Below are 24,198 nucleotides of genomic sequence, written 5' to 3'. Positions count from 1 at the left end.
TTCTTTCTATAAAAATTGTTGAGTATGAGTTCCTGGCACTTTGTACCTGTTACTGTAAGTATGTGCATATATGCATGCGTACTGAGAACAAGTCAGTGTTGGATGTCTTTTCTAGACTCCTTTCCACCTTCAGTTTTTAAAACAATTTGTCACTGTACCTGAAGGTCAGTGATTCAGCTAGGCTGGCTGGCCAATGAGCTTCAGAGATCCCCAAGTCTCCATCTCCCCCAGCACTGAGGTTACAAGCATGCTTTGCTATGCCCAGATATTTTTCCATGCTCATTTTTTTTTGAGAATTTCACACATGCCTGTTTTGTTTTGATCAAACCAGCCTCCCCATTCCCTCCCCCTCTAATTTCTACTGTACGTCCCCATCGCTACTTTCCCATCCCAACTTCATGTGGTTTTCTTAAACCCACAGGATCTTCAGTGCTGTCCAGATGTCCACGGGTGTGGGACCATCTACTGGAGCATGGGTAGCCTCTCAGGGGCCACATCCCTGAGGAAAGCTGACTCTCCTTCCCACAGCAACTATCATCTGCCAGTATCCTCTCATATAGGGGTGGGACTTTGTAAGACTGGCCACCACCCTGGGATTTTTGCTGGCTCTATCCTTTTTATAGGTCTTGTGCATGCATTCACAGCCACCGTGAGTTATTATGTGCAATGGTCCTGTCCTGTCTGGAAAATGTTGTTTGGCTATCTAATTCCTCTTTAGAGTAATCCTGAGCTTTTGCGGGGGGAGGGGTGATATGTTATAGGTGTCCCACTTAGAGGTGGCACTGCATGGTCTCTCTTTCTCTGCATGTTGGCCATCTGTGGACCTCTGTACAAATTCTCACATACTGCCAGAAGAAGCTTTTCTGAAGAAGGCTGAGATGAGAGTGTGGTCTGGGCAGTCTGTTACTGTTTCTGTTCGCACTGTAATGTATGAGGCTCTTCCAGCTCTTGGGTAGGTTCTGGAGGTCCGAGCTCAGGTCCACGCACTTGCACGGCGGGTACTTTATTGATTCTGCCGCCTTCCTCACCTCCAGCTTCACGTTTCACATGTGACCACTAGACTCTCGGTCAACTCTGAGGCCATCAATCTGGTTCTGCCCCCGTGACAAATTCCTCAGTGACACTGATGCTGGGACTCCTGCACCACATTGGAGGGTAGTCTCTGGACTCTGGTGGCCGTCTTTCACCTCCTGGAGCTGAGCTACTCCGTTCTGTGCTGTCTTCATCAGGACTTTGTGGTACCATCCTTTCCCGGCTTGGTAGACTGAAGATTACGGTTGGGAAAAACCATCCATGGTAGCTCAGGAAATGGATGGACGGCCGAAGGGCACAAAGCGCATGGATAACACGAAGAACAGACAGCACATCAGGCTTCTTTGGCCCTTGAGCCCCATCAAGCTCGTTTCTCCCCTCCCCCTCTGTACCTTCCCCTCTACTGCTTCTTTCTTCCACTCCAGTTAGCTCCCCCACCTTTCCAACATGACCGCTTCACTTAAAATGCACCAGTCCCTTCAGACCCCGCCACAGCTCACAAGAAACACGTGCCTGTTGTTTTAAACCTGGAATCTTGAGTGCTTTGCCAGTCAGTAGAGTACTGGGGTTCTCTGGATTAGAAGAAATTCAGTAGAAAGGAGAAGTAGAGTTTGCATAATATACTTTATACTCTGTCTGTCTGTCTGTCTGTCTGTCTGTCTGTCTGTCTGTCTCTCTCTCTCTCTCTCTCTCTCTCTCTCTCTCTCTCTCTCTCTCTCTCTCTCAAGACCTTGTATGCAAAGAGAGTTCAGTCTTGGAGGTCCAGGTTGCTTTCTGGCACCCATGCACACACGCACTACTTGCCGCCCTCCAGAAAAAGCTCAAGTGAATGTGATACAACTACTGCTTTTAAAGAACTTGGGTTCTTCTGGGACACGAGTTTCCTGTAGGAGGGGAGAGAAATCTCTATGAATTTCTGATTTCTGAACAGCATCTCTGTGCGTTCCCTAATTACACGTTTATTTTTAATTTTGAACTTTATATATGTGAGTATTTTGCCTGCAAGTTACGTCTGAGTACCATGTGTGTGCCTGAACCCCACGGAGGACAGAAGAGGGTGTTATATCCCAGAAACTGGAGTTACAGAAGGTCGAGAGACGACACCTAGGGGCTGCAAATTGAGGCTGGTTCCCCTGAAAGAGCAGCCAGCCTTCTTTTTTTTTTTCCTGTTTGTATTCTTTTTTTTTTTCCAGTTTAAATTTAGATAAGAATCAAGGTTGCTTCACAAGTCAGTTCCAGGTCCCTCTCCCATTCCCTCCCTTCCTCCCGTGCCCCCCCCCGTTATCCCCTCATTTCTCCAGGGAGGGTGAGGCCCTCCATGGGGGTGTCCATAGTGTGTCATTTCATATAGGGCAGGGCCTAGACCCTTTCCCAAGAGTTCAGCAGCCTTCTTAACTAGTGAGTCGCTTCTCCGGCGGAGCGCACCGTAATTTATCAGCTTCCCTATTTGCTCTTAGACAGCCTGGGAGCTTGCAGAGGAGTCCAGTCAGCAGACGCAAAAGTCTTCCGGAAGTCCATCTGGAACTGGTCAATAGGTGCTGCAGAGAAAGTGACAGCCGGGATATTTTGAAGGCAAATGAGGTTGGGGTGTCCCTGAACGTAGTATGTGAGGACTGTGACAAATAGTTCACGCCTCCTGCTATGGAACCCCGAGGGACTAAACCCAACGCAAGAAATGAACCAGACTCTAAAATTCTAGCTCCTAAGCAATTCAAACCCTGGGTGGGTTAAGGTGATCGTCAATCTTCTCCACCTGGCTCTCAGAGAACTGGAGACTTTTCTAGAGACTTTGTGATTTTTTTCTATCAATATCTGAAATTCAATTTGGAAAAATTCTCAGACACACTGAGACAATGTCAAAATCAAAAGCAGATGAGAGAACAAGTCTGTGGGTCGTATTGCTGTGGAAGTTGTCAGGCATGGCTGTTGAAATGTATCACTAACTTGACTAGGAAGTTAGGTGAGAATCTGGGGGGTTCATTGGAGAACTGGGGCGTGTGAGGAAGAATTAGGCAGATAATCCAGAGCTGAAAGATACACATGAAGACAAGATTAGCTGTCTAGCAGACACTTCAAAATCAAATATCCAACAAATGCCCCAAAAGACAAAAGGTAGAAAATAAGAATTGAAATCCTTGACAACAATAATTCAGAAACATATAGGTATAGGAGGTACAATGAAATGAATGTGCAGACCGTGTTTGCTTTATTGCTGGCCTCTTATACTAATTCCATCTGCCTTTTAAAAATTCAAGTGCTCCATTTTCTTGTCTAGAGCTCTTCACTTGTGACAGTTTAAACCTAAAGTCCTGAATTTGATCCAATTGTAAATTTAATGTCTTGGTCAGACTACCCATGTTTTAAGTGCTCTATAGCCACGCATGACCAGTAACTGCTGACCTGGACAATGCTCCTATGGAACATTTCTGTCAATACACAAATTCCTATTGAACAATCAAATCAATCCCTGATGTTGTATGTGTTTTGTTATTGTTGGATTTTTGTTGTTGTGTTGTCTGTTTAATTCCCTGGTGTGATGTTCAAAGTTTTATATATTACAACTCAACACTTTCTACCGGAAGCAGAGTAAATGCAGTGATCAACTAATAAGCAGAAGAAGACAGAACAATCTCAGGACCAGGAGCCTGTTGCCTTTCAGAGAGTCTTGCATACAGAGTGGTGCTCAGGGCCTGATCCCACCATTGCATGACCCCAGATGCTTCTGTCTAGAAATAAATGCCCAGTGCTATACCATGGAAGACGGTAAAACCATCAAGGAAATGGTGGTTTGGTTTTGGCCCTATCAAAAAGCTCTTTACACTGGAAGTATGTGGGGCAGGCCAGACTTTCATTGAGCTGCACTTTGGCTTTGTCATTTACTAACTTTTAAACCCAGACGGGTTTCTTTGCTCTTCCTGGGGCCCAGTTTTCCCAGCTGCTTGGTGTGTGATGCTGTGCTTCTCCTTGGTATCTGGGTCGTGGTGACTCGAGGCAGTTTTGTTAATGTGGACATTATACATTTAAGAGACATCAGTACCACCTGGCACCGTTTGAGGTTACAGCGTGGGTCAGGGCTGTAAGGTGCTGTGTGTCATGCTGTCTTGTCTCTTGTTTCCAGTGATCTCCCTCAAAGCTGCTGAAGATTCGTCATCTGAGAAAAAGAAAGTGACCTGGGCATTTTTTGAAGGTAAGTCTGGTGTCTTGATGCAGCCTCATTTCTAGACAGTAAGAAGGGAATAGAAAAAAGGCGGGTGGGGGGGGGGCGGGAAATTCTAGTTTCTTAACTTTTTCATAGCATCAGGTTTTGTTTCTGGACGGATCTCTGCAAGAGTGAGATGGGAATCCCCAGTGCAGAAGAAAGTGGCGTGGAAGCCTCAGTCTGCTCATTGCCCTGTTCTATTTGTTTCCTTGACCCACTCTCCACCCCCCACCCCCCCATCCCTCTCCTGGGTGATAAGAAGGAGGGCCTTCCATGCAATGCAAAGTTAAAGGATATGTCTACTGGAGCAATCTTCAATTCTTAGTTGCTTCACAAGTTAGGGGTTCTAGAAGAGTACGAGAGCCGCAAGCAGAGGTTTTCATCCCATGTCAGAACCACTCAAGGAGCTTTAAAAAATGGGCTGCCTGCAGGAGATTCTGACTCAGTCCATCATGCAGCAGGCTAGCAGCCCTGGCCTGCAAGCTAGCAGTAGCCCATCCCCCCCCACCCCTCCCAGCCCCTGGAGATTGTTATGAATGCAGGCTGGTGCCTTATGCGTTTGGAAGATTGTAGCAGTCAGTCCTGGAGCCCTTTGCAGCACTGTTTGAATCTCTAAGACACTTGGTATAATGCAAACCTCTGGCGTCCCTTCAAGGGTGAGTGGTGTTCGCCACAGGGGGTGCTTTTGCCCCTGTAGGGGACATTTGCTGGTCTCAGGAGATCGTTTTGGTTGCCTCCAGTGTGGGAATGCCACTAGCATCTTGTGGTTAGAGGCAATGTACGAGACAGTCCCCACGTCAAAGGATTCTGCCCCCAAATGCCAAGAGTTGGGAAGTTACAGGTCTCTGTCCCAGAAAAAGGACAGTAGAGAAATGCTCATCACAAAGTAAGTGAGGGTTATGACCATAAGCAATGACATCATGTGCTCTGAGTTCTCAATCAGAGCCTTTGATCTGGGGACAGTGCTTAATGTCAACGGGGGAAGGACTATAGTGGACAAGATGCCACCACACAGGACCTTTGGGACGATTCCATCTCGTGAAGTCTTTGGGTTGGCTGATGAGCAATGAGTTGGTCAAAAGATCTAAAAAGAGGTGTGCTCCCCCACCCCTGTGAGACAGACAGTATGGTAGGTAGCAGGAGATCCAGCCTTAGGGGGGCAGCACAGGAATTCAAAGCTACCTTTCCCAGTAGCATATTAGACAGACATCTCTTTGAAAAATTCGACTCTAATTGTGGTCGGCAAACACCCCAGGTCACATTTTATCCAATAATGAATCTTTGTATCTCTGGAATTTTCTACACTCTGTAACTGCCTTTTTTTGATATCTGACGACTTTCTCCTAGCAAGGCATCCCTAGTTCCCTTCCTCTGCCTCTCCTTGGCTTCCTCTTGGCCAGAGATAAGAGTGGCTGTCTTCCCCACAGAGGGAAGCTGTGCACTTTCTCTTCTCATCGAAATAAGTGAAACTGGGACAATCTGGCCGAGCTCTGCCCCGTGCCTCCGGAGCTGTCTTAAGCACTGGCATTGGGATGGGCGGAACAATGGCGATGGATGTGGGCTCTCTAAGGAAGGGCTCCAAGAATGTGCCGGAGCGGGCCCTGGCTGCACCTCTCCCATGCCGATGGTCACACTAGGAGTCATGTGTTCACAGGTGTGAGGTGGTTATGATGGGAGTGGCTTAAGGACCGTATTTTAAAACTGCAATGGCACATATATTAAAAATAAAAAAAAACCATTTGGAAAGACTGTAGCAGTCAGTCTTGACACATTTGGCAGCATGACTTTAATCTCTGAGACCCTTTGTATAACTGGTGACATTTTATAATTCCACAGAGGTAGGCTATAAGCTTAACTCCCACCTTAGCTGTAAGCGCAATCTGTGGTCCTGTGTGGACTTTCCTCTCAATAGAGACAATCAAACCCTATCAGAGACTGGGAGTTGGCATCCTCACCATGCATCATGCATGCCCCAGGGCAGCAGCCCCATGCCTTCTTTCCCTGTGTTGGGGGAGGTGGCCATGGCACTGGCGGTAGCAGCATAGCAATGTCCCTGTGTTCTGTGTGTTTTTTTTTTTTAATCCACCACAGCTTTGGCAAGGTCAAGGGTGTAGCTGAAACTCTCTGGCACAGGATCTCAGACCTTTTGCTCTTTTGTTCCTGGTTGGAAGAGCTTCCGTGTGGGTTGTGGACAGATATCCATCCTCCTGGGGCTGAGCTGGGCCTGGCTTTGTGCCTGCCCAACAAAACAAGCATTGATTGTCAGGGCTCTTGATGAGATATTGGAGTGAGTTAAAATCCCTCAGGGCTATCACTCAGGTATTTTGCCCTGAGCAAGATGGTATTACAGGCTACATTAAAAACTAGTGAAGCACACGGAGTTTTATTGCCGGAACAGCTATTCCCTAGGCGCTTGCCTTTGAACAGGAAAAGTAGAACACTGACCCTGGCTTTCTTGACCGTGGTTGCTTGCGGGACGGGGGGGGGGGGGTGCTTGGTTGTCTAAGGAATGCTGGGGTCACCCAGTTACAAAGCAGCCCTGAATAAATACTCTGTTGGGTTGCCAGGCAACAGGTGCCTTTGTCCTGCCTGGCTTGGTTGGCGGTCTGGGAGGATGGGCAAGAGCTGCCACACAAGCGTTGTCACCCTGTGACATGCACAGGCACCGCAGCCTGCTGGCCCCGCCACCTGCTTTGAGGAGACCTGGACTTTTTTTTTTTTTTTTTTTTTTTTTGCAGCTTGTCTGAGAATGGCAGTAGTGTCTTTAGAAGTCCAGTGGCGAAAAAAAAAAAAAACCCAACAGATTTGAGGACTAAAGAGTGATATTTGCTATTACTGTTGAGTGTGAGGGTATTGGTGATATTTTACTTCGTTACTTCTATATTAATTTTTTGCATTTATTTGGACAGAATGGAACTCAGTGCATTCCACAGTCTGCTTGTGCTTTACCACAGAGCTAACTCCCAAGTCTTATGTGGTCATTCATTCATTCATTCATTTGTTCATTCATTCATTTGAGGGCTTCATGCATGCCATGAGCACTCTACCCCCAAGCTACACACCCCAGTCTCCCTCCCTTGAGGCATTTAAAAGCTGGTTTTGTTGAGTGTAGGGCTAAAGGTTTAGTTTCACTCTCTAAACAACGTTATTTGTCTAGGCTTGATTTCTGAAACATTTTGAGTCACGTTTTTAGAAATAGATTTTTTAAAATACTAACTGAAGGACATGTGTGACAATAGGGTGACATCAGGCCAGAATGACAGCCTCTAGAACACAGGGCAACTTGCCTGAGCTGTGAAAAGGTGGCCCTGGAGACTTCTGATTTTTGTGGCCCTGGCTTCGGGTTAGCCGTTGTTTACAGAGAAACCTGGGGTCAGTGGCAGAGTCACGTTGAGCAGGCTCCCCTTTCTTTGTGAGGTAAAAGGAATGCTTGGCACAGGAGACAAAGTCGGAACTTCTCAGTACCGACTGCTGCCTGGTCTAGGGACAATGGATGTGAAGTGACATGTTTCAAGGGTCCCATGGCTCCAAGAGCAGAGCAAGAGGGCATCCTCTGCCCCCCATGCATGTAGACCCACATGTGGGGGGTGGTGCCTATTGGCGGGTGTCCATTGCCCCCAGGGTCTCTGTGCTTACTGGAGCAGCAGAGCATTGCACACTGGCCAGATGTTCTATGATTCTGCAGCCACAGCTGCCTGGAGAGAGCCAGCTCCCTCTGTGCTCTGTCTAGGCTGAGTTCCCAAAGCCCAACTAGACCTTGAGATCTCTGCTTCCCACTGGGAGAGAGCATGCCCCGGATGTGTGTGGTGTGTTACAGGGACGTCTGTCAGGAATGACAAACCTCGGAGCTCACCTGTAACCTGTTCCTCCTTGGTCTTGAAATCATAGAGAGAGTACATGAATGCACAGTCAGGTGGGTGGGGACGCTTTCATCTTGGGGCCTAGAAACTTTAGTTAGTCAGGGTTTTTCCTCCCATCCAAGGAGAAATAGAAGCCAACTACCCCTTCTATCAGGGCTGACATCTGACTCCCTTAGAGGCAGGCTTTGTCTCCATGTGCCCCAGTTCTGTCTGGCCCAGCAAGGCAATTGGATTATTTACCACTTTTCCCCCATGCCAGCCAAGTTCCTGGAGTAATTTGCTCAACAATGAAAAAATCAGGACTGGCTGTGGGGTCACAGGATTTGGACTGTCCCGTATCCTGGTATCCTGCCCTCCAGTTCGGGTCTGCGACCTCAGTTGATCATGACTTGTCTCTCTCTCGGAATCCGTGTGTCCCGTTATTGAATTTCACACTGTTGAAGCAGAAGGACAAGCCTGTCCTCCCCCGCCATTCCAACCTACCAGTCTATAAAGCCACACACGAGGACACATGTGCCCCCGGACAGAGCAGTTGGACTTTACTACCAGCGAAAAGGCACTCTGTTTCCAGCTCGGCCTCCTCACACCCTGTGACTGTCTATCCACTGTAGCCTGGCTTCCACCGGGGCCTCACCAGCATCTTCTGCGTGGGAAGCCCCCGTGGGTGCTTATGCCCAGCATCGGATGCACTAAGGAACCCCTCCCCCACCCCCCACCCCCGCCACGGTGCTTCGTTCTTGCGTTAGAACTCTCCCTCCAGCTCTCCAGTCTGCTTCCATTATAGCTCCAGGATCCTCACGGGAGACCCTCCGTTCTGGCCACCCATCCGCTGACTCCCTTAACTGCTAACAGAAGTGGTCTGGTCTATAGGCGAGCCCCAGGATAGGCAGGGCTACGCAGAGAGCGGTGAAATGTCTCTGCATGCTTTTCCCGCTTTTCCCAGTTGATTTTTGAGAGCTCTTGACATATTGTAGACACCTCCCTGTTTGGAGCTCTGGCGTTAAACGCTCTCTCCCAACCCGGGCTCAACCTTTCGTCTTCCTCATGCCGCTGCTCACAGAGCACACGTTTTTCAGTTATGGTGAGTCAGGGTTACCTTTTCTAATGTATGCTGGGTGGGTGCCCTGTCTCTGAGCTGTGTTCCTGGCCATCAAGGTTTTCTCACAGGGAGAATGCCTCCGATGGCAAGTCTAGGAACCCTGTCTCTTAGATTTAGATCTGAAGGTTTCCCTCATGTGCAGATTTGCTCCCAAAGCCGTTATAATTTCCATTTGAAATTCCTTAGGTTAATGTTTGTGATAATGTGCCCTCCAGATCTCTACATGTATGCCGTCCTGGTGTGCTGCGTGGGCATTCTCAGTGTCCTGCTCTTCACTCTGGTCATCGCCTGGCAGTCTGTGTTTCACAAGAGGAAATCCAGAGGTAAGAAAACAGATAAGGTCATGTCTGGGATGGGTAGCCACCCACCCACACACAGGCGGAAGATGGCGGGCAAAGTATCATCTTAGTGGGAAGGCATCCTGGGTAATTGTTTGCCTGGAAGCAGAAAGCGAGTGAGAAGACTTGCTTCTCACTGAAATACAGTGGCCTCTGTCATGCCAGCTAAATTCCCTTCCTCGGATCTCTTCCTTCCTGGGGCTTCGAGTTCCTCACCTACTGTCGTGTTACTCATCCCGGGAAGGCTGTGGCTGGAGCGGCCTGGCACTGCACTTTGGCTCACCCTCTTAGGAGTGAATTTTGGGGCCAAGTTTCTGAACCAAGGGACTTGCAAATGTTTTCTTGGCAGGCAGGTGGGACGGGAACGTCTCCCTCTTCGTTTCCTGTCTGGTGCTTCTTGTTTTCTTGTCAGTGTCCCTGCTCCCTGGAGTCTGTGCCCAGTCCTCTTGTTTTCTTCCTCAGACACTGCTTTCCATGGCTCCTATCTCCTTAGGAACAACGCTGTCGATACTAACCACAGCCCATCTCTCTTTCTAAGCTCAACTTCCCAATCCAGCAGTTCTGAGAAGCTGCCTGGCTGTCTACCTCTGTTCTGTCCTCCCAGGGTGGCTCAACAGACCTTGTTCCAGGGTGTTGGCTGCCTCCTCGGGACCTCCTTGAGCTTTTCTTCCTTTAAACCCCTCTCTTGAATGCTCCTCATCCACATCCTCTCCCAGAACTTCCAAAACCAGTTGGGGACACAATTGCCCCCAGAGGTGACCAAGACAGACTGAGCCCAGTTTCAATGACACCCCCTCACTTAGCAACCAGGGACCCAGCTTCTATCTCTCTCCTTCCTCATGGAGACCTGAGCAACAGGGAGTGCACCTGTCTGAGCTGGGAAAGAAGACACGCTCAGACCCCCCCGAGCACGTTTATGGTAACATGTGAGTAAATCTCACACCACTGTCACTGTTAGTCCTAGCTTGTGGATCTGGGAAGAGTTGGCTTCTGCTCGTGCACATAGGGACCTTCAAACTGGGAAAGTGAATGACAGCCATGAAAGGGACACTTCCCAGAGATGTGGCCAAGACTGGGCAGAGAGGGAAGAGGGATGGACATCTAGGGGCTGACACCATGGGAGTCTGTTTCTTGGGGTGAGGAGGAGAGGTTCTGGAAGAGCTGCTGTTGTCCCAGGGCTCAGCAGCTGAGAGCACCGTCCTGCAGAAGACCCGGGTTCAATTCTCACTAACAACATGATGGTTCCCATAGGAAACTCCAGTTTCAGGGAACCTGACACTCTTGGGGCCTCCTCCAACACCAGGTAGGGACATGGTGCACACACATACACACAGGCTAGACATCCGGGCACATAAAATAAAACAAAAAGAATTGCTGTTGTGGGAGAGGTGGTACCAAGAGCAATTCTGCCAATGTCCAGCTGGAGCAACAAGAGGGCTTAAGGATCCTGTGTTCACAGCCTCCCTTCTCCCCTTGAAATTAGACCAAAGCCAGCAAGCATGGAAGACAAAGGTTCCATCAGTTGCTTCCATGGTCTGGATGGGGTGGGCAGGGAGCAGAGAATAGCATGCAGCCCTTGAAGTGGAGCCAGGGGTACAGGCCAGCCCTCCCTCCAGTAGAGCCTGAGTGTTTCCCACCAGACTTGTGTTTCATTGCTCTGCCCTTGGGTAACTCCCTCCATGGCATCTGCCGCCCCATCCAGCTCTCCCAGCATTTCCCGTCTTCCCAGTCCTCAGCTGCTTCTCTGAGCTTGTGGCAAATGTTGCCGGTGGGTGTTGGCCCTTTGCCTCCCTTCCGGAGAACCCTGTGTGAGGCAGAGACCATGCCTGTGACCCATCCTCCTTGGAATTTGGCTCGTGACAGATGCTGCACAAATGATGAACAAATAGATTTGCTTCCCAGCTGCTCTGCTCCCAGCTGCTGGAGCTTAAAGGGCACCAGCAGTTTCTAGGCTGGGTGTGCGTTCAGGGCAGCTCCTCCAGGGCTTGGGACTTCAAGCAGGACCCAGGAATCAAAAATAAATAAATAAACAAAAGCCAAGGCCAAGAATGGCAGACTGGACATACAGGGGCACCGGGCATCTTCCTCCAGGCCTTACAGACAGTCTGCAAGGAATGGGAATTATAACTGGCTCATCACCCTCCCCTGCCAGGGTGGGCTCCAGGGTGACCACCTGCCTGTGCTCAGCATCTAAAGCCCTGCTCAGCTGTCAAGAGCATTGTCTGAGCACCTATTATAGCCTGGGCTCATGATTCTACTCCCCTATCCTTGTGTAGCCTGTGTGGTTCCCACGAGGCAGAGAGTGTGATAACATCCCTACACCAGCAGTGGCTGTATCTCGGATGCCCTAGTTTTCTAATATGGAAAATCCGCAGACCGCTGAGGATGACCTTTGCCAAGGAACGCTCCTCCGACTTTCCGGGGATGTTCGATGAGGTTTTTCCCACAGAGATCTGCCTGGCTTCTGCGGTCCCGTGTACATTGTTTGACAACTCTGAGTTTCCGAGAGGACAATAATCTTTCCTAGGTGATTCCTTAAGGCTGCATAGGATGTGTTTGAAGACATGGTGCTACGGTTTGGGCTTTAAATGTCCCCACCAGATGCTCATGTGTTTGAGGCTGGGTCCCTAGCTGATGGGATTGTTTTGGACGATCCTGGGAACTTTGTAAGGTAGCACATGGCTGGGGGAGGCAGGTGACTGGTCAGGGTCTTGGGGTTTTCTTGTCACTGGCCCTGTCCTGGTTCGTTCCCTGCTTTCATCCGCCAGGAACTAAAGAGCAGCCGCTGCTGCTTGCTGCCCCTCCCATGTTGGCCTGCCTGAGCGCCTGAGGCCAAGCAGCCATAGGCTGAACCCTCGGCAGCCATGATCGAGGAACTCCTTCTTCCCTTTCAAGTGTTCTTCCACGTATTTTGGTCGGAGTCAATAACACACTTTACGTATATGTGACAGAGACAAGTATGGATGGATGCAGATCGGAGTAGGGCTGCTCGTAAGACCCAGGTGCTGGGACAGTTACCAGGAAAGTCCCACACAAAGCCCACATTTGGTTTCCATGCCCTTGTAACATCCACTGTAACATCCACACTTAGAGACATTGTATTTAAGTTAAACGAGCTTAGGTCCGAGGATCTTATGAATAGGTTTCCTCCTATTCATAATGTGACTTCCAGATGGTCATTAATCTGGAACTCATCATTTGCAGACCATATTATCACCATGTCTCTAGCGTCCCTGTCCTCTGCCCATCAGGTATAGTCCTCATCAGTACCAAACCAGAATTATGCAATAAGAAATCCAGATTGTCCCCAGTTGGTGGATTCCCTTGAGTACCAAAGCCACCGAGCAGAATATGTCCAGCTTTGGTGTCCTGAGTTCAAGGATATCAAGTTTTTAGAAGCTTGTGGAGCAGGGGGTAGACCCTTTCGTGGCTCTGCTTCTGTACCGATGCTCTCTGGGGAATTATTCCTATGAATCCTCATTTCCTACTGGGAAAGGAGGGAATGCTGAGTGATGGTGATTTGCTCCAGTATTGCCATCTCTCCTACTCCCAGACTGGAAGCAAGGTAGATCCCAGCTTGGGGAGAAGGAAGGGGTACAGCCCAGTGGTAACTGGGGAATAACTGGTGGCTGTGGGAGCCCTGGGGGTCTGGAATACTGGGTTGTTTCCATGGCAACCCTCTGGCCAGGGTATAGCACAGGAAGTGGCCCCTGTTGAGGGCTAGCTGCTGTCAATGGCTATGGCTCTCATTGACTCATTAAGCATTTGTGGGCCATGCTACATGTGTCCAAATGATTCTGTGACCCTAAGATACTAAAAACCAATGACACTTGTCAACTTTGTATAGCATGGTCTCCCTTCACATGCATTGAATTATAATAAATTTGCATCATTGAGATTAAAGCTAAACCATAAATAAAAGCCTGAAAATAGTGCTTGGTTTGAAGAGGATCCAATTCTTACCAGGGGGTACGACTGTGAGCCTGTTGGTTTTTAGATTTCCCCCTCAAAGTGTGCTGCTTGGGCTTTTACATACATGGTTGGGCAAGCCAACTCTTTCTGTAGGGGTCACGGAGCACTGAGGTCTGTAGGCTGCTCCTATCCAATGCTGCTTCTTGGTTCCTGCAGCAACATCTGGACAGAGGACATTAGAGTAACAGACCCACTCCTGAGGACCCTCCAATACTCTTGGCTCCTGCAAAGCCATGGGCGGCATGCCAGCTTTCTTGGCTGGTGTCCTGCCTCAGCCATCGCTGCTGTGTTTCCAGACACCCAGCTGGCCTATGAGCAAAGTTAATTGCACCCATGTGTTGCCAGTCCGGCACACACATACTCTCTCCCTAGCACATTCTCTGTGCTTGCTCTGCGTTAGTCACGCGGCGCCCAGGGCCTCATCCCAGGGCCTCTTTTTGGCCGAGTCTCCCGGGAGAACACCAGTTCTGGGGGCCAGGACTGAGCTCTGAATTCTGGTGTTTCCTCGGGACACTGGTTTCTAAGGCCGTTGCTTTTCCGGAGCCTACCTAGTCTTGCTGGTCTAGGGAGTTTCCAGTGATTCCCCAGCCTTCTGTGGCCAAGCTTCCAAAAGTAGAGTCTTTACGACGTCTTGGAGCCAGGTAGGAACAGCGGTAGCCTTTCTTTACTGTCTGAACTCTTCACCGGGAGCTCTCGCTCCTTCCCATCTGCAGTCTGTCTTCCGAGACCAGAAATGAACAATCCAAGGCTCATTACAACCCTCCCTCCCCTGCCTGCCTCCCTGTGAGGAAGAACAAAGGGGCTGTGGACTTTCCCCCCAGAGGTACAAGAAGAGGGAACTAGGGACTATGTCCCACTCATAGCCAGACTGGGGAGGGAGAAGAGACCCCAAAAGAGAATGTGTGGCTGGGGTAACAGAACAGAAGGATGACCTGAGAAGGTCAAAGGGCTCAGCTGTCTGGAGTCAAAGGCACCTGGTAGCCCCAAAGCCAACCTCACCCTTTGTCTTTTGGCAAATAGTTCCACTGGCCATGCTTAGTCCCGGGGGGTCTGCACAGAGCCACTGAGACTGGTGGGCAAAGGCCGTCTTTCCTTTGTGAGACTGTGAGCCTCCCCGTAGCTTCCTGAGGAGTCCTGCGCTTAGAGCCTAGATTTAAATTCTTCTATTTATAAAGCAAGTCTTCAGAAACTGCAAATGAATTATACACGAGCCCCCAAATCTCCTAACTGTACAACAGGGAGGGGCGTTCCTCTTACCTTTCAGGACTGTGGGAGTCCTGGGTGTGGGTGGAGCAGGTATCCTGTTAGTCAGCCTTCCGTGACTGGAAAAATCCTGGAAAATGTCAGCTCAATGGGGGAAAGGTTCATTTTGGCTCCCAGATCGGGGCTTTCAGTTTACCATCACTCGGCTCCATTGCTTTGGCCCTCAGGGACGCAGAGCCTCATGGCAGGGAACATGCAGTGACCAGAGCAGTTCCCCTCAGGGTTTCTTGGAAGCAGAGAGGGAGAAGGGAGCCCGGAACAACACATGGTCCCCAAGACCCACTCAACTGTGCTCCAGTACCTAAGTCTCCGTCTCCTCACAGGATCTCATCGCCAGATCGTGAACCAGTTAACCGTTAGCTCCCAGGATTCCTCCAAGGCCTTACCTCTAAGCATTTCTCTGTTGGTGGCCTTTCAGTTTCATTTCTGTGTCTGTGACAAATAACTAAAATCAGCCTTGGAGGATGCAGCATTCATTTGGTTTACTATCCCAAGTCACAGTCCATCATTGAGGGGAGTTAGGGGGTAATTCAAGACAGAGACCTGAAGACACCCGCCTGGCATTTCACACAGCGTTCCCTTCAGTTGAGGAACTCACTTCATAGTCAAAGATGGCAGGAACCATGGCAGAGTATGCTTGCTGCCCAGCCCACATGCTCATCTAGCTTTTTTACACAGCGCTGAACCACCTGACTGGGGAATGGTACCCCCCACAGTGGGCCAGATCTTCTTACATCAGTTAGAAAAACAAGACTCTTCCACAGACACGTCCACACACCAGGCCAAAGTAGGCAACCCTTCAGTTGAGATTCCCTGCCATGTGACCGTAGGCTGTGTCCAGTTGATAGTGAAATCTGACTGAGACAGTGCTCAGGCTTTCAATTCCTGAGCCCTTGGGGACACTCCAGATGTAACTGTAAGCCAGCACCTTCTCAGGTGAGCGCCTTAGCTTCCCTGGTCACATGCTTCCATTGCCATGCCAGCCATTCCACCACTAAGGCTAACACACACTGTCACAGCAGACTTCTGTGAGCCACAGCTATAATCTGTGGTCTCATCACCAAGGCTTTAAAACAAAACGGGGTAAAAATTTTGTTCCAGTCTACTGTGTTCAAAAGCACAGTTTCTGAGGAGAGGGTGGGCGAGGCTGGATTGCATGCTGCACACTTAGCTGCAGAGTCTAGTGTAACTGCACAGCCTGTTAGGGGCTTTGTTTCGTCGTGAGAGCTCCACAGCCGCTTGGGGCCGCCGCTCAGCCCATGGGACAGAACATAGCGGACAGGCAGCTCTGTGCGCGGTGCTTTTCGTTCACCCAGCGTGGCTGTTAGGTGGCTCCCGGGACCAAACTCCTGGTGACAGAAGCAGGGGATGCCATCCTAGGGGCTGCACTGACCGGGAGGGGTCGTTCGGGCATGTCTGCTTCCTGGAGGTGGGAGCTCTTGGGCTCTACGGTGAGAGGACAGTGTTGTGCACAGGGAGGGGTGCACGTAGGCCCTGATTCCTAGGAAATGCATGCAGGGTGTGGACCGGGCCTGGAAGCCAGACCTTGCTTTCCCAGGCTGTGGGGCCCCCTGACCTGGGGTCTTGAGTGGGAAGGAAGAGCTCTCTGCAAACTTGATCCTGGGTGCTATGGAGAGTCCTGGGGCTGCTCTGCCATGAGAGATCCCTCGTGAGCAGAGCAAAATCACCCACAGGCCTCACAAGAGTCTCTGAAAGGCCTGGGAAACCAAAGTGAGTGTACGGGAGTTGTGCGTTTCTCTCTCTCTCTCTCTCTCTCTCTCTCTCTCTCTCTCTCTCTCTCTCTCTCTGTGTGTGTGTAGTCAGCCACACCCTGCAGTGGAACTGATAAGAGGGGGGTGTGTTTGTTTCCTTCAGCCTGTCTTCCCACTGCTGCTGGAAGTGCTGACAGTGATAGGCCCAGCTGGAGAAGTCACAACCTTCAGGCCTGACACACTTTGGGGGCTTAGCCGTGGGTGGTGGCTTTGAGCAATGAGGACCTAGCTGAGAAGGAGGAAAAGAATGGTTGGCAGGAAGAGGCTAGCGGCTGGAGTGTCTTGTCAGGAGGGGTGAGAAGCACTGGCCTTCCAGAACCTCTGGAGATCACCCCAACAAGACTTGTGTTTTTATCTCTGAGGATAATTGCCCCGCACTAGGTGCTGGAGACCGTAGTGAGGGCTGTCCCATCAGTCATCCCTGATGGGCTTCTTCTCCATCCAGGCTCCTAACGTCCATAATTAGGGGGGCCCTGTCTCCCTGAGCAGCCTCCCACACACCCCTGAACCCTTGCTGTGTGGGCTCTGCCTTCTCTGAGTCCAGGTTAAGCTAGGACACTGACGTCACTGGCATGCTGCTAGGCCTAGTGATGGAGGGACTCTGGCGACACCCACTTCTTAGAAGCTTACAACTGTCCAGAGTCACCAATAGTCCCAGGGGGCCCATCCTCATCAGTGGAAGTGTTGGTTCTGCATTCACCCAACACAGACCTCACAGTCATCTGCCAAAACATATTACCGGGACATCCCACCAGGCTGGTGGCCCTTCTCAGCCAGTCCCCCACCCTGGCTGAAGTCCCCCAGCTTCTCCTGCCTCTTCGTTCCTGGTCCCTATCCTTCCCATTCCTTTCCCTGCACCTGGACCGCACCTCCCCATGTACGGGGAAGCTCCTGGTATTCTGCAGGCTCTCAACCCTGCTCTGTAGCTGCTGCACAGTGTGTACAAGCTATAGGTTCTGGGAGACAGGGCATATCTGTGTGTAGATAGCACCGGCTCTCAGTTGCTCTGAGGGTGTCATGGAGTAGGTACAGAGGGATCCGAGTCAGGTCACTCTGCCTGTGACCTGGAAGCACTTACATGGTTGCTATAAGGGTACAGCCTGGGCTGCACGACGGACTTGCCTGACCTCGTGGTCATGAACATTGGAGGTCTGAGATGGAGATGCTGCAGTGTGAGGGCTGCTTTCTCCTGTGACTTCTCTCTTTGGTTTCTTCTCCTTATGGTTTGCCTGGTTTTCTGTCTGCATTTATGGCCTGGTCCCTTGCATGAAAATACTGTTACAAGATCAAATTACCAATATCCACAATTAATGGTATTTGGGAAGATTGCTATAAAATGAACAACAATAACAGAAATAGATCATTTGTTTAGATAAATAATTAACAAGCACAAAGCAAGAATTGACTGGAAGTGCATTTCTATTGAAATAGATTTTTATTTTTACTTCATATGTTCTCACATGTAAATGAGAAGACTAGAATTTGGAGTTTGCTTAGGGGTATAGTTCTCCATGGGTCCCATTCCTGTTTTGTTAATAGATGTGAGCCTGGGAATTTCGCCTTCAATACAAAAGAAGGCAAGAATAGATGGAGTTTTTCAAATGCTGCTCAATGCCATGCGCAGCTTTAGAGTTATGTATGTCGAGAGTTAAATAATGATTTAGCATCAAAGATGCTGCTTGATATGCTGCCAGCTGACACCTGGATTCAGTCATCATTCAACCCTTGTTGGAAGCAAAACATTGGAAATTCCATACTCCTGAGTTTTAGCTACTAAGCTGTGAGTTATTCGAAGTCTCAGTGGACAGGAATACTCCATGTCCGTTCATGCACTCTGCTCCCTGGGACAGGTCTCTGTGTTCTAAATCCCAATGAGTAGACAGCATGCCTTGGCTTTGCTTATAACGATGATGTTATAAGCAGAGAATAACAAGAATCTTAGTCAGATCTCAGACACATTGCAAGAGAACCCAGAAATTGATTCCTTTCTGATCAAAGAATGTACTAGGATATGCAAACCAAATACTAAAGTCTACTGACCCATATGAAGCTTACAGTAGTGTCATGACAAGTGCCGTAACATACCATGTTGCTATTGTTGTGTCCATAAACCACTAGCTCACCATAGGTGCTCAGTAAATGGAGTGCAGGAAGGCTCTAGACGTTAGTAGGGAGCTGGTTTATACATCTTTTTAGCTCCAATGCCTTGCACTGGCTAACTCTACGACAGATCACCCCAAACACAAAAGCATAAAACTGCTATTTTATCTACTCACCCACAGGTTGGCAGTTGAGGCCGAGCTCTACTGAGCAGTCCTGCTGCTGCTCTCAGCTGGAGTCATTCATGCAGCTGCAGTCTGACGGTGGATCAGTTGCGGCTGCTTGTTCTGGGACCTCAGCTACCACGGTCAATGCCTTCTCTGTGGGCACTCATATTCCAGTGGGCCCACGGAATAACTGACAGCAGAAGGATTGTCTGTCACCAGCCTCAGATACAGCGATTTTTATGCCTCTGTGGGTGGCACACTGGCTAATGTTTCTTGGATCTAAGCAAGTCATGTGGCCAAGTTCTAGTTAGCATGAGGTAGAAGGTGTTATACATAGGTGGGAACAGATGCAAGAAGGTGGTATTCCCTGGGGATGGCCATGTAAACATTTGCCACACAACTCAGGATTCCCCTGGCTGTTTCAGTTTTCCTCTGTTGAGGTCACCTCAACTTGAGGTCCTAGATCTTAATTAGGTGCCCATGCATTCCACTGATTTTTCCACTGTAGTTTGCCTCAAGAAGAACCATGCAGGAAGATGTTTTGCTCCAAGACTTGTTTCTTTAGGACGTCTTCTTCTTGGTTTTTTGTTTGTTTCAAACAGGGTCACTATACAACCCAAAGCTAGTCTTGATCTTAAGACTCTCCTTCCTCAGCCCTCCTAGTGGTGCACCATTGTATCTTACTATCTAAGAAATTCTTTGAGACCATAAAGAATATTAACAAAAGAATGAAAGCCCACTTACAATGAGAAGGTCCTAAGGAGAGCTAGCCTGTCCTGTCTGGTCCAAAAGACTGTTTTCGTGACTCAGAGCTCACAAGTTGGAGGATTTCACCACTCCAGGACTCTTTAGCATAGATTGAAACTCAACTTTTCTTGGCCAAAGATGAATAGTATGAAGTCTGGGGTATGTGACTTCATGCCTGGTATAAAATCCAGAACTGAAATAATATCAAATCGTTGGGGTGCCCTCCGATGTCTCTGCCATGATTTCACACAAAAGTTGTAGGCAAGAAGTCCCAAGAGTTGGCTGGTGCAGCCCTAATGCCTGAACAAGATCTGGGTCCTTGCCTTTCAAGTAACGCCAAACTAGCCCGTGTTTACTAATTTTTAATTCTTTTCCTTTCACAGCGAGACATTATTTGGTGAAATGCCCTCAGAACAGGTAAGCATGTTTTCTTCGTTATTTCTCTTTGATATTTCACTTTCTTTTTATACTACCAAGAAATTGGTTAGATATATTATTCTTACTAAAAGATTATGGTCTTAAGAAAGCCAAACAAAGTATGTTCTAGATATGTTTGCATATGTGAATAGTCCATATGCCAGTCATAATCTCCACAGGGTCCAGATGGCATGAAGCTCATCCTGGTCCAGCCTGTATCTTTGAGGAGTTTGAAAAGTGTCCTGTAGGGCCATTTGAGAACTTATTACTGATGTGAGCTACCTCAATATCTTCTCGCCAATTCTAATCTTTTCCCACAAGCACTGACTTAGCCTTTGTTTTACTTTATCTGGTGACAGGCCTCACTGGGAATATAGTACTTAGAAGATACATTCAAATTCATAGTGTATAAGATTTTGGGACTGCCAATTTTACAACATGTCAGTGGGACACAGAGACTCTATTAGAATATTATTAAAATCACCCAATGACAGTTAAAAACACAAAAATCATAACTAAAATGAAGAAAGATGATTGACCAGATAACCATGGAGGCTAATCAGGTATTGGAATGACCTAATAAGGATTTTAAACCAGTTGTCACAAATCTGTTTAATCAACTGAAAAATCTTTTGAAAGCAAATGGTAAATAAAGTGTCACCCAAAAAATATGTTATTTTAAAAAGTAGAAAGTACAGAACTGAGAAAATAAAATAAAAAATGCACATCTTATTGAATAGACTCAATAATAGGGTGACAATGTCAGTAGGTAATTGATAAAAAGAAAGACAAAATAATAGAATCCTGCATATGAACTACATATACAAAACAGACTAAAAAGTAGATTAACACCTAATTCTCAGGGACCTAGGCCAAGGGTAATTCCTACCATCACATACCATAGAAAGAGGATGAGATCTAGAGGATTTGAACATTATTTATTTATTACAAAGAATAATATGTGAACACTTCCCAAATTTTGCAGAAAAAAAAGATTGGTAGATTCAAAAATATTAATTCCAACCAGGATGAATATACTGAAATCTACATGAATACACAGCATAAGTAAGCAAGAGATGAAACTGAGGGTAAGTACACTTGCCAAATCCAAGAAAGACAGGACAGAAAGAAATGGTGTTTTTCCTGGAATCTGAAAGAACTGCAGCCAGAAATTCTATACCCTGCAAAACTATCTTTCAAGAATGAAGGTGTTAGAAAAACATTTTCAAATGCAGGAAAATTAAAATAATTTATTTCTAGATTACTGTAAATAGGTGCTAACAATCATGTGATTGAAAAATTACATAAAAAATTATTGAGCCCCAAATGAAAGCAAACTTGAATAATTAGGAAGGAAGGAACAACTTGAAGAATGTGTATGTATATGTGTGTGCGTGTACACACACATTATATAACAATAGGTATATTTTATTACTTCATTGAGAATTTCATACATGTCTACAATGTATTTTGATCATATTCACCCTCCATTCCTCCCCTAACTCCTCTAAGATCCACCCATTTTTAGACACCATCTTGTGAGTACTCATGAGTTTAAAAAAATCACATCTGATGATTGAAACAAAAAAGTAAATCAATTGATTCTCAAATGGTAATATTTAAAAGTAAGGAAGATAAAAGACCCTTAAAAAAGAGAGGTCTCTACTCTTCACTTGGTGAGGGAAGGTTGGTGACAGCAGATATAGTGGTCACACACATCTATCGTAATTCCAATGCAACTGCTAAAGTAACTCTACCCCAACACCAAAAAAGACTGTAGAAAAATCAAGATAATCCTTTAAATATACTCAAGTCACATAAAGAAATAGAATAAACGGAATCATAGGAACGGGGAAGAAAATAATAGTTTAATAACTTTAATAAAACAGCAAGTTACTTCCATACCACCTATCTTAAACTGGTCTAAATGCATCAGTTGAATCACAGAGCCTGGCATAGTAAATAATTATGTGTCCCAACTATATTCTATTCATAAGAAATGCACTTCACACACATGGCATAGGTAAGGTGGAAGCTAACGAATGGAAGAAGAGCTACCATGCAGTCAGCGGTCTGTGCGCACACACCATATATCTCATAAAATAAAACAGAGAAAAACGCTTAGCAGGGGTTGGATGGAACATTAGATGGTAAAATGACCGATTCACCAGGAAAACAAAGGCCCTAAATAGTGTATGCATTGAGCAGCAAAGTCACAGAACTCAAACAGCTAAAACTTGAAGAGCTGAAGGAAGACACAAAACTCCGTGGTGATATTTAGCAACCAATGGGCTTCCTTAGGTCCTCAATCCACAAGCTCTTTGAGACACAAGTAATACTGTCAATGAACAGGCCCCTGTTGCCCCATCTCCAGTAGTCAGCTTATAGAAGAGCACTAATTTTTTTCATGTTCCCATGGAATATTCACCAAGATCTATCTTACACTGAGATGACCCTCAACGACTTTGGAATTATTCGGTATAATCTCTGACTGGAATGAATTAAAGTTGAAAACATCAGTGAAACAAGAGCAGGGGAATCTCTAAACGTGGAAGAATGAAACTTCGTGCATTTTGTAAAAAGTTACAAGTGGAGTCTTGACAGCAAGAAAGCAGTACGAACCACAGGCACGGAAGTCAGGGTATCACACATGGTGCAGATAACAGAGGATCCAGAAGTCATAGAATCCAGAAGTCATCCTCCATGTGTAGTCTGATGGATCCAGGCCAATTCTAAATAGAAGGCATGTACTTTTCATCAAGTGGTGTGCATTATACAGACATCCACATGAACTGAGACCCCTTTTCTCACAGCATCAGTAAACATAATTAAGGAGTCTTAGTCCTAAGTGTAAAAGCTAAAGTTATAAAATTTTCTTAGAGAAAAATTCATGTGTCCCTGCTTCAGGTAAAGTTACATGGTACAAGATTCATAATTGAGAGACTGATAAGAATTTAGTTCTAAAGACGCAATTATAAAAATGAAAAGACAAGCCACCAAATAGAAAATGTCTGCAAATCAGGTAAGTGATGAGGAATGTGTTTTCAGATATAGAGTTCTTCCAACTGGATAATAACATGACAAATAGCACAATTAAAATAGGCAATAATAATTTGAACAGGTATTTCCCTAAAGAAGATGTACCCGTGGCTCATAAATATGTGGAAAGATGCCCAATATCTTTAGTCATTAATTAGGGAAATGCAAATTAAATAATAATGTGATTCCAGCACACCCCAACCAGAATGCCTGCAATCCAAGAGATGAATGATGCCAAGTTTTGGGATGCATATGGAGAAACTGGATCATTGTATACTCCTGAATGGAGTAGCCAATGGGGAATATAGTTTGGTAGTTTCTTAATGTGTGACTCTTAATAATATGACCCACAAATCGTTTGTGTAGGGATCTACCCAAGTAGAATGAGAGCATATGCTGACACAAAGACCTGTATGGAATTGTTCACAACTGCTCTATTCATAGTAACCAGAAACTGGAGACAATCCAAATATGTTCATCAGCTGGCGAGAGAGTAAACAAAATGCAGCAGATACATCCAATAAAGTTCTAGTTGGCAAAGACTGTAGAAGTAGGCCGTTTTCAAAACACTACAAAGTGAAAGAAACCAGGTGCAAAATTTACAATTGTGTGCTATTTTAATGAAATGCCTAGGAAGGGGAGATTTATGGAGACAGAAAATAGAGCAATGTTTGCTTATAGCTGAGGTTGAGCATGGGGATTAATTGCGGATGTGATTAATGTGGTATGGACTAAGTCTAGAATGTTGCAGGGCTGTGATTGCAATGTCGTAAAAACGTGTTGTACTGATGATTGTACAACTTGTGGGTCTACAAAAATCTACCGAAGTCTTTATTATGAGCTACATATTGTATCAGAAATCAATTATGCCTCAAGGAAGCTGCTTGTTTCTTTAAGTTCATGCCCCCTCACACTCTAGGACTAGGGTGAATGAGGCATGTTATTTGGAGAGAGGGTTATAGCTGGTTCTGTCATGGTTGCTGAGAGGTCAGCCTGTCAGTCTCTCTTGATTCCTGAGATAGCTGGCTATGCTTCATGGAAAGCTTGCAGTCCTCCTGTCTTCATCCCTCCTCCCTGCTCCTCATTACCCTCCCCTCACAGCAGTCACATTCTAAGCTGGAGACTAATGGGTGGAGTAGCAAAGATGTCATTACAGTTCGGTAGACATTAGACATTTTCTCCCCTAGTTCAGG

General features: G+C 47.1%; 1 protein-coding gene across 1 annotated transcript in view; it reads left to right on the top strand.

Moving 5' to 3' along the window:
* Vstm4 (V-set and transmembrane domain containing 4) overlaps positions 1-24,198 on the top strand; it is a 91,078-nt gene that overhangs the window by 24,171 nt on the left and 42,709 nt on the right. Inside the window, exons 3-5 of the mRNA XM_040747734.1 lie at positions 4,151-4,219; positions 9,406-9,513; positions 19,933-19,966. Of these exons, the coding sequence (XP_040603668.1) occupies positions 4,151-4,219; positions 9,406-9,513; positions 19,933-19,966 (211 nt within the window). The remainder of the gene's footprint in view (positions 1-4,150; positions 4,220-9,405; positions 9,514-19,932; positions 19,967-24,198) is intronic.

This window comes from Mesocricetus auratus, unplaced genomic scaffold (genome assembly GCF_017639785.1).
Source record: "Mesocricetus auratus isolate SY011 unplaced genomic scaffold, BCM_Maur_2.0 Super-Scaffold_100006, whole genome shotgun sequence".
Lineage (NCBI taxonomy): Eukaryota > Metazoa > Chordata > Mammalia > Rodentia > Cricetidae > Mesocricetus > Mesocricetus auratus.
This window is presented reverse-complemented; position numbering and strand designations above follow the sequence as displayed.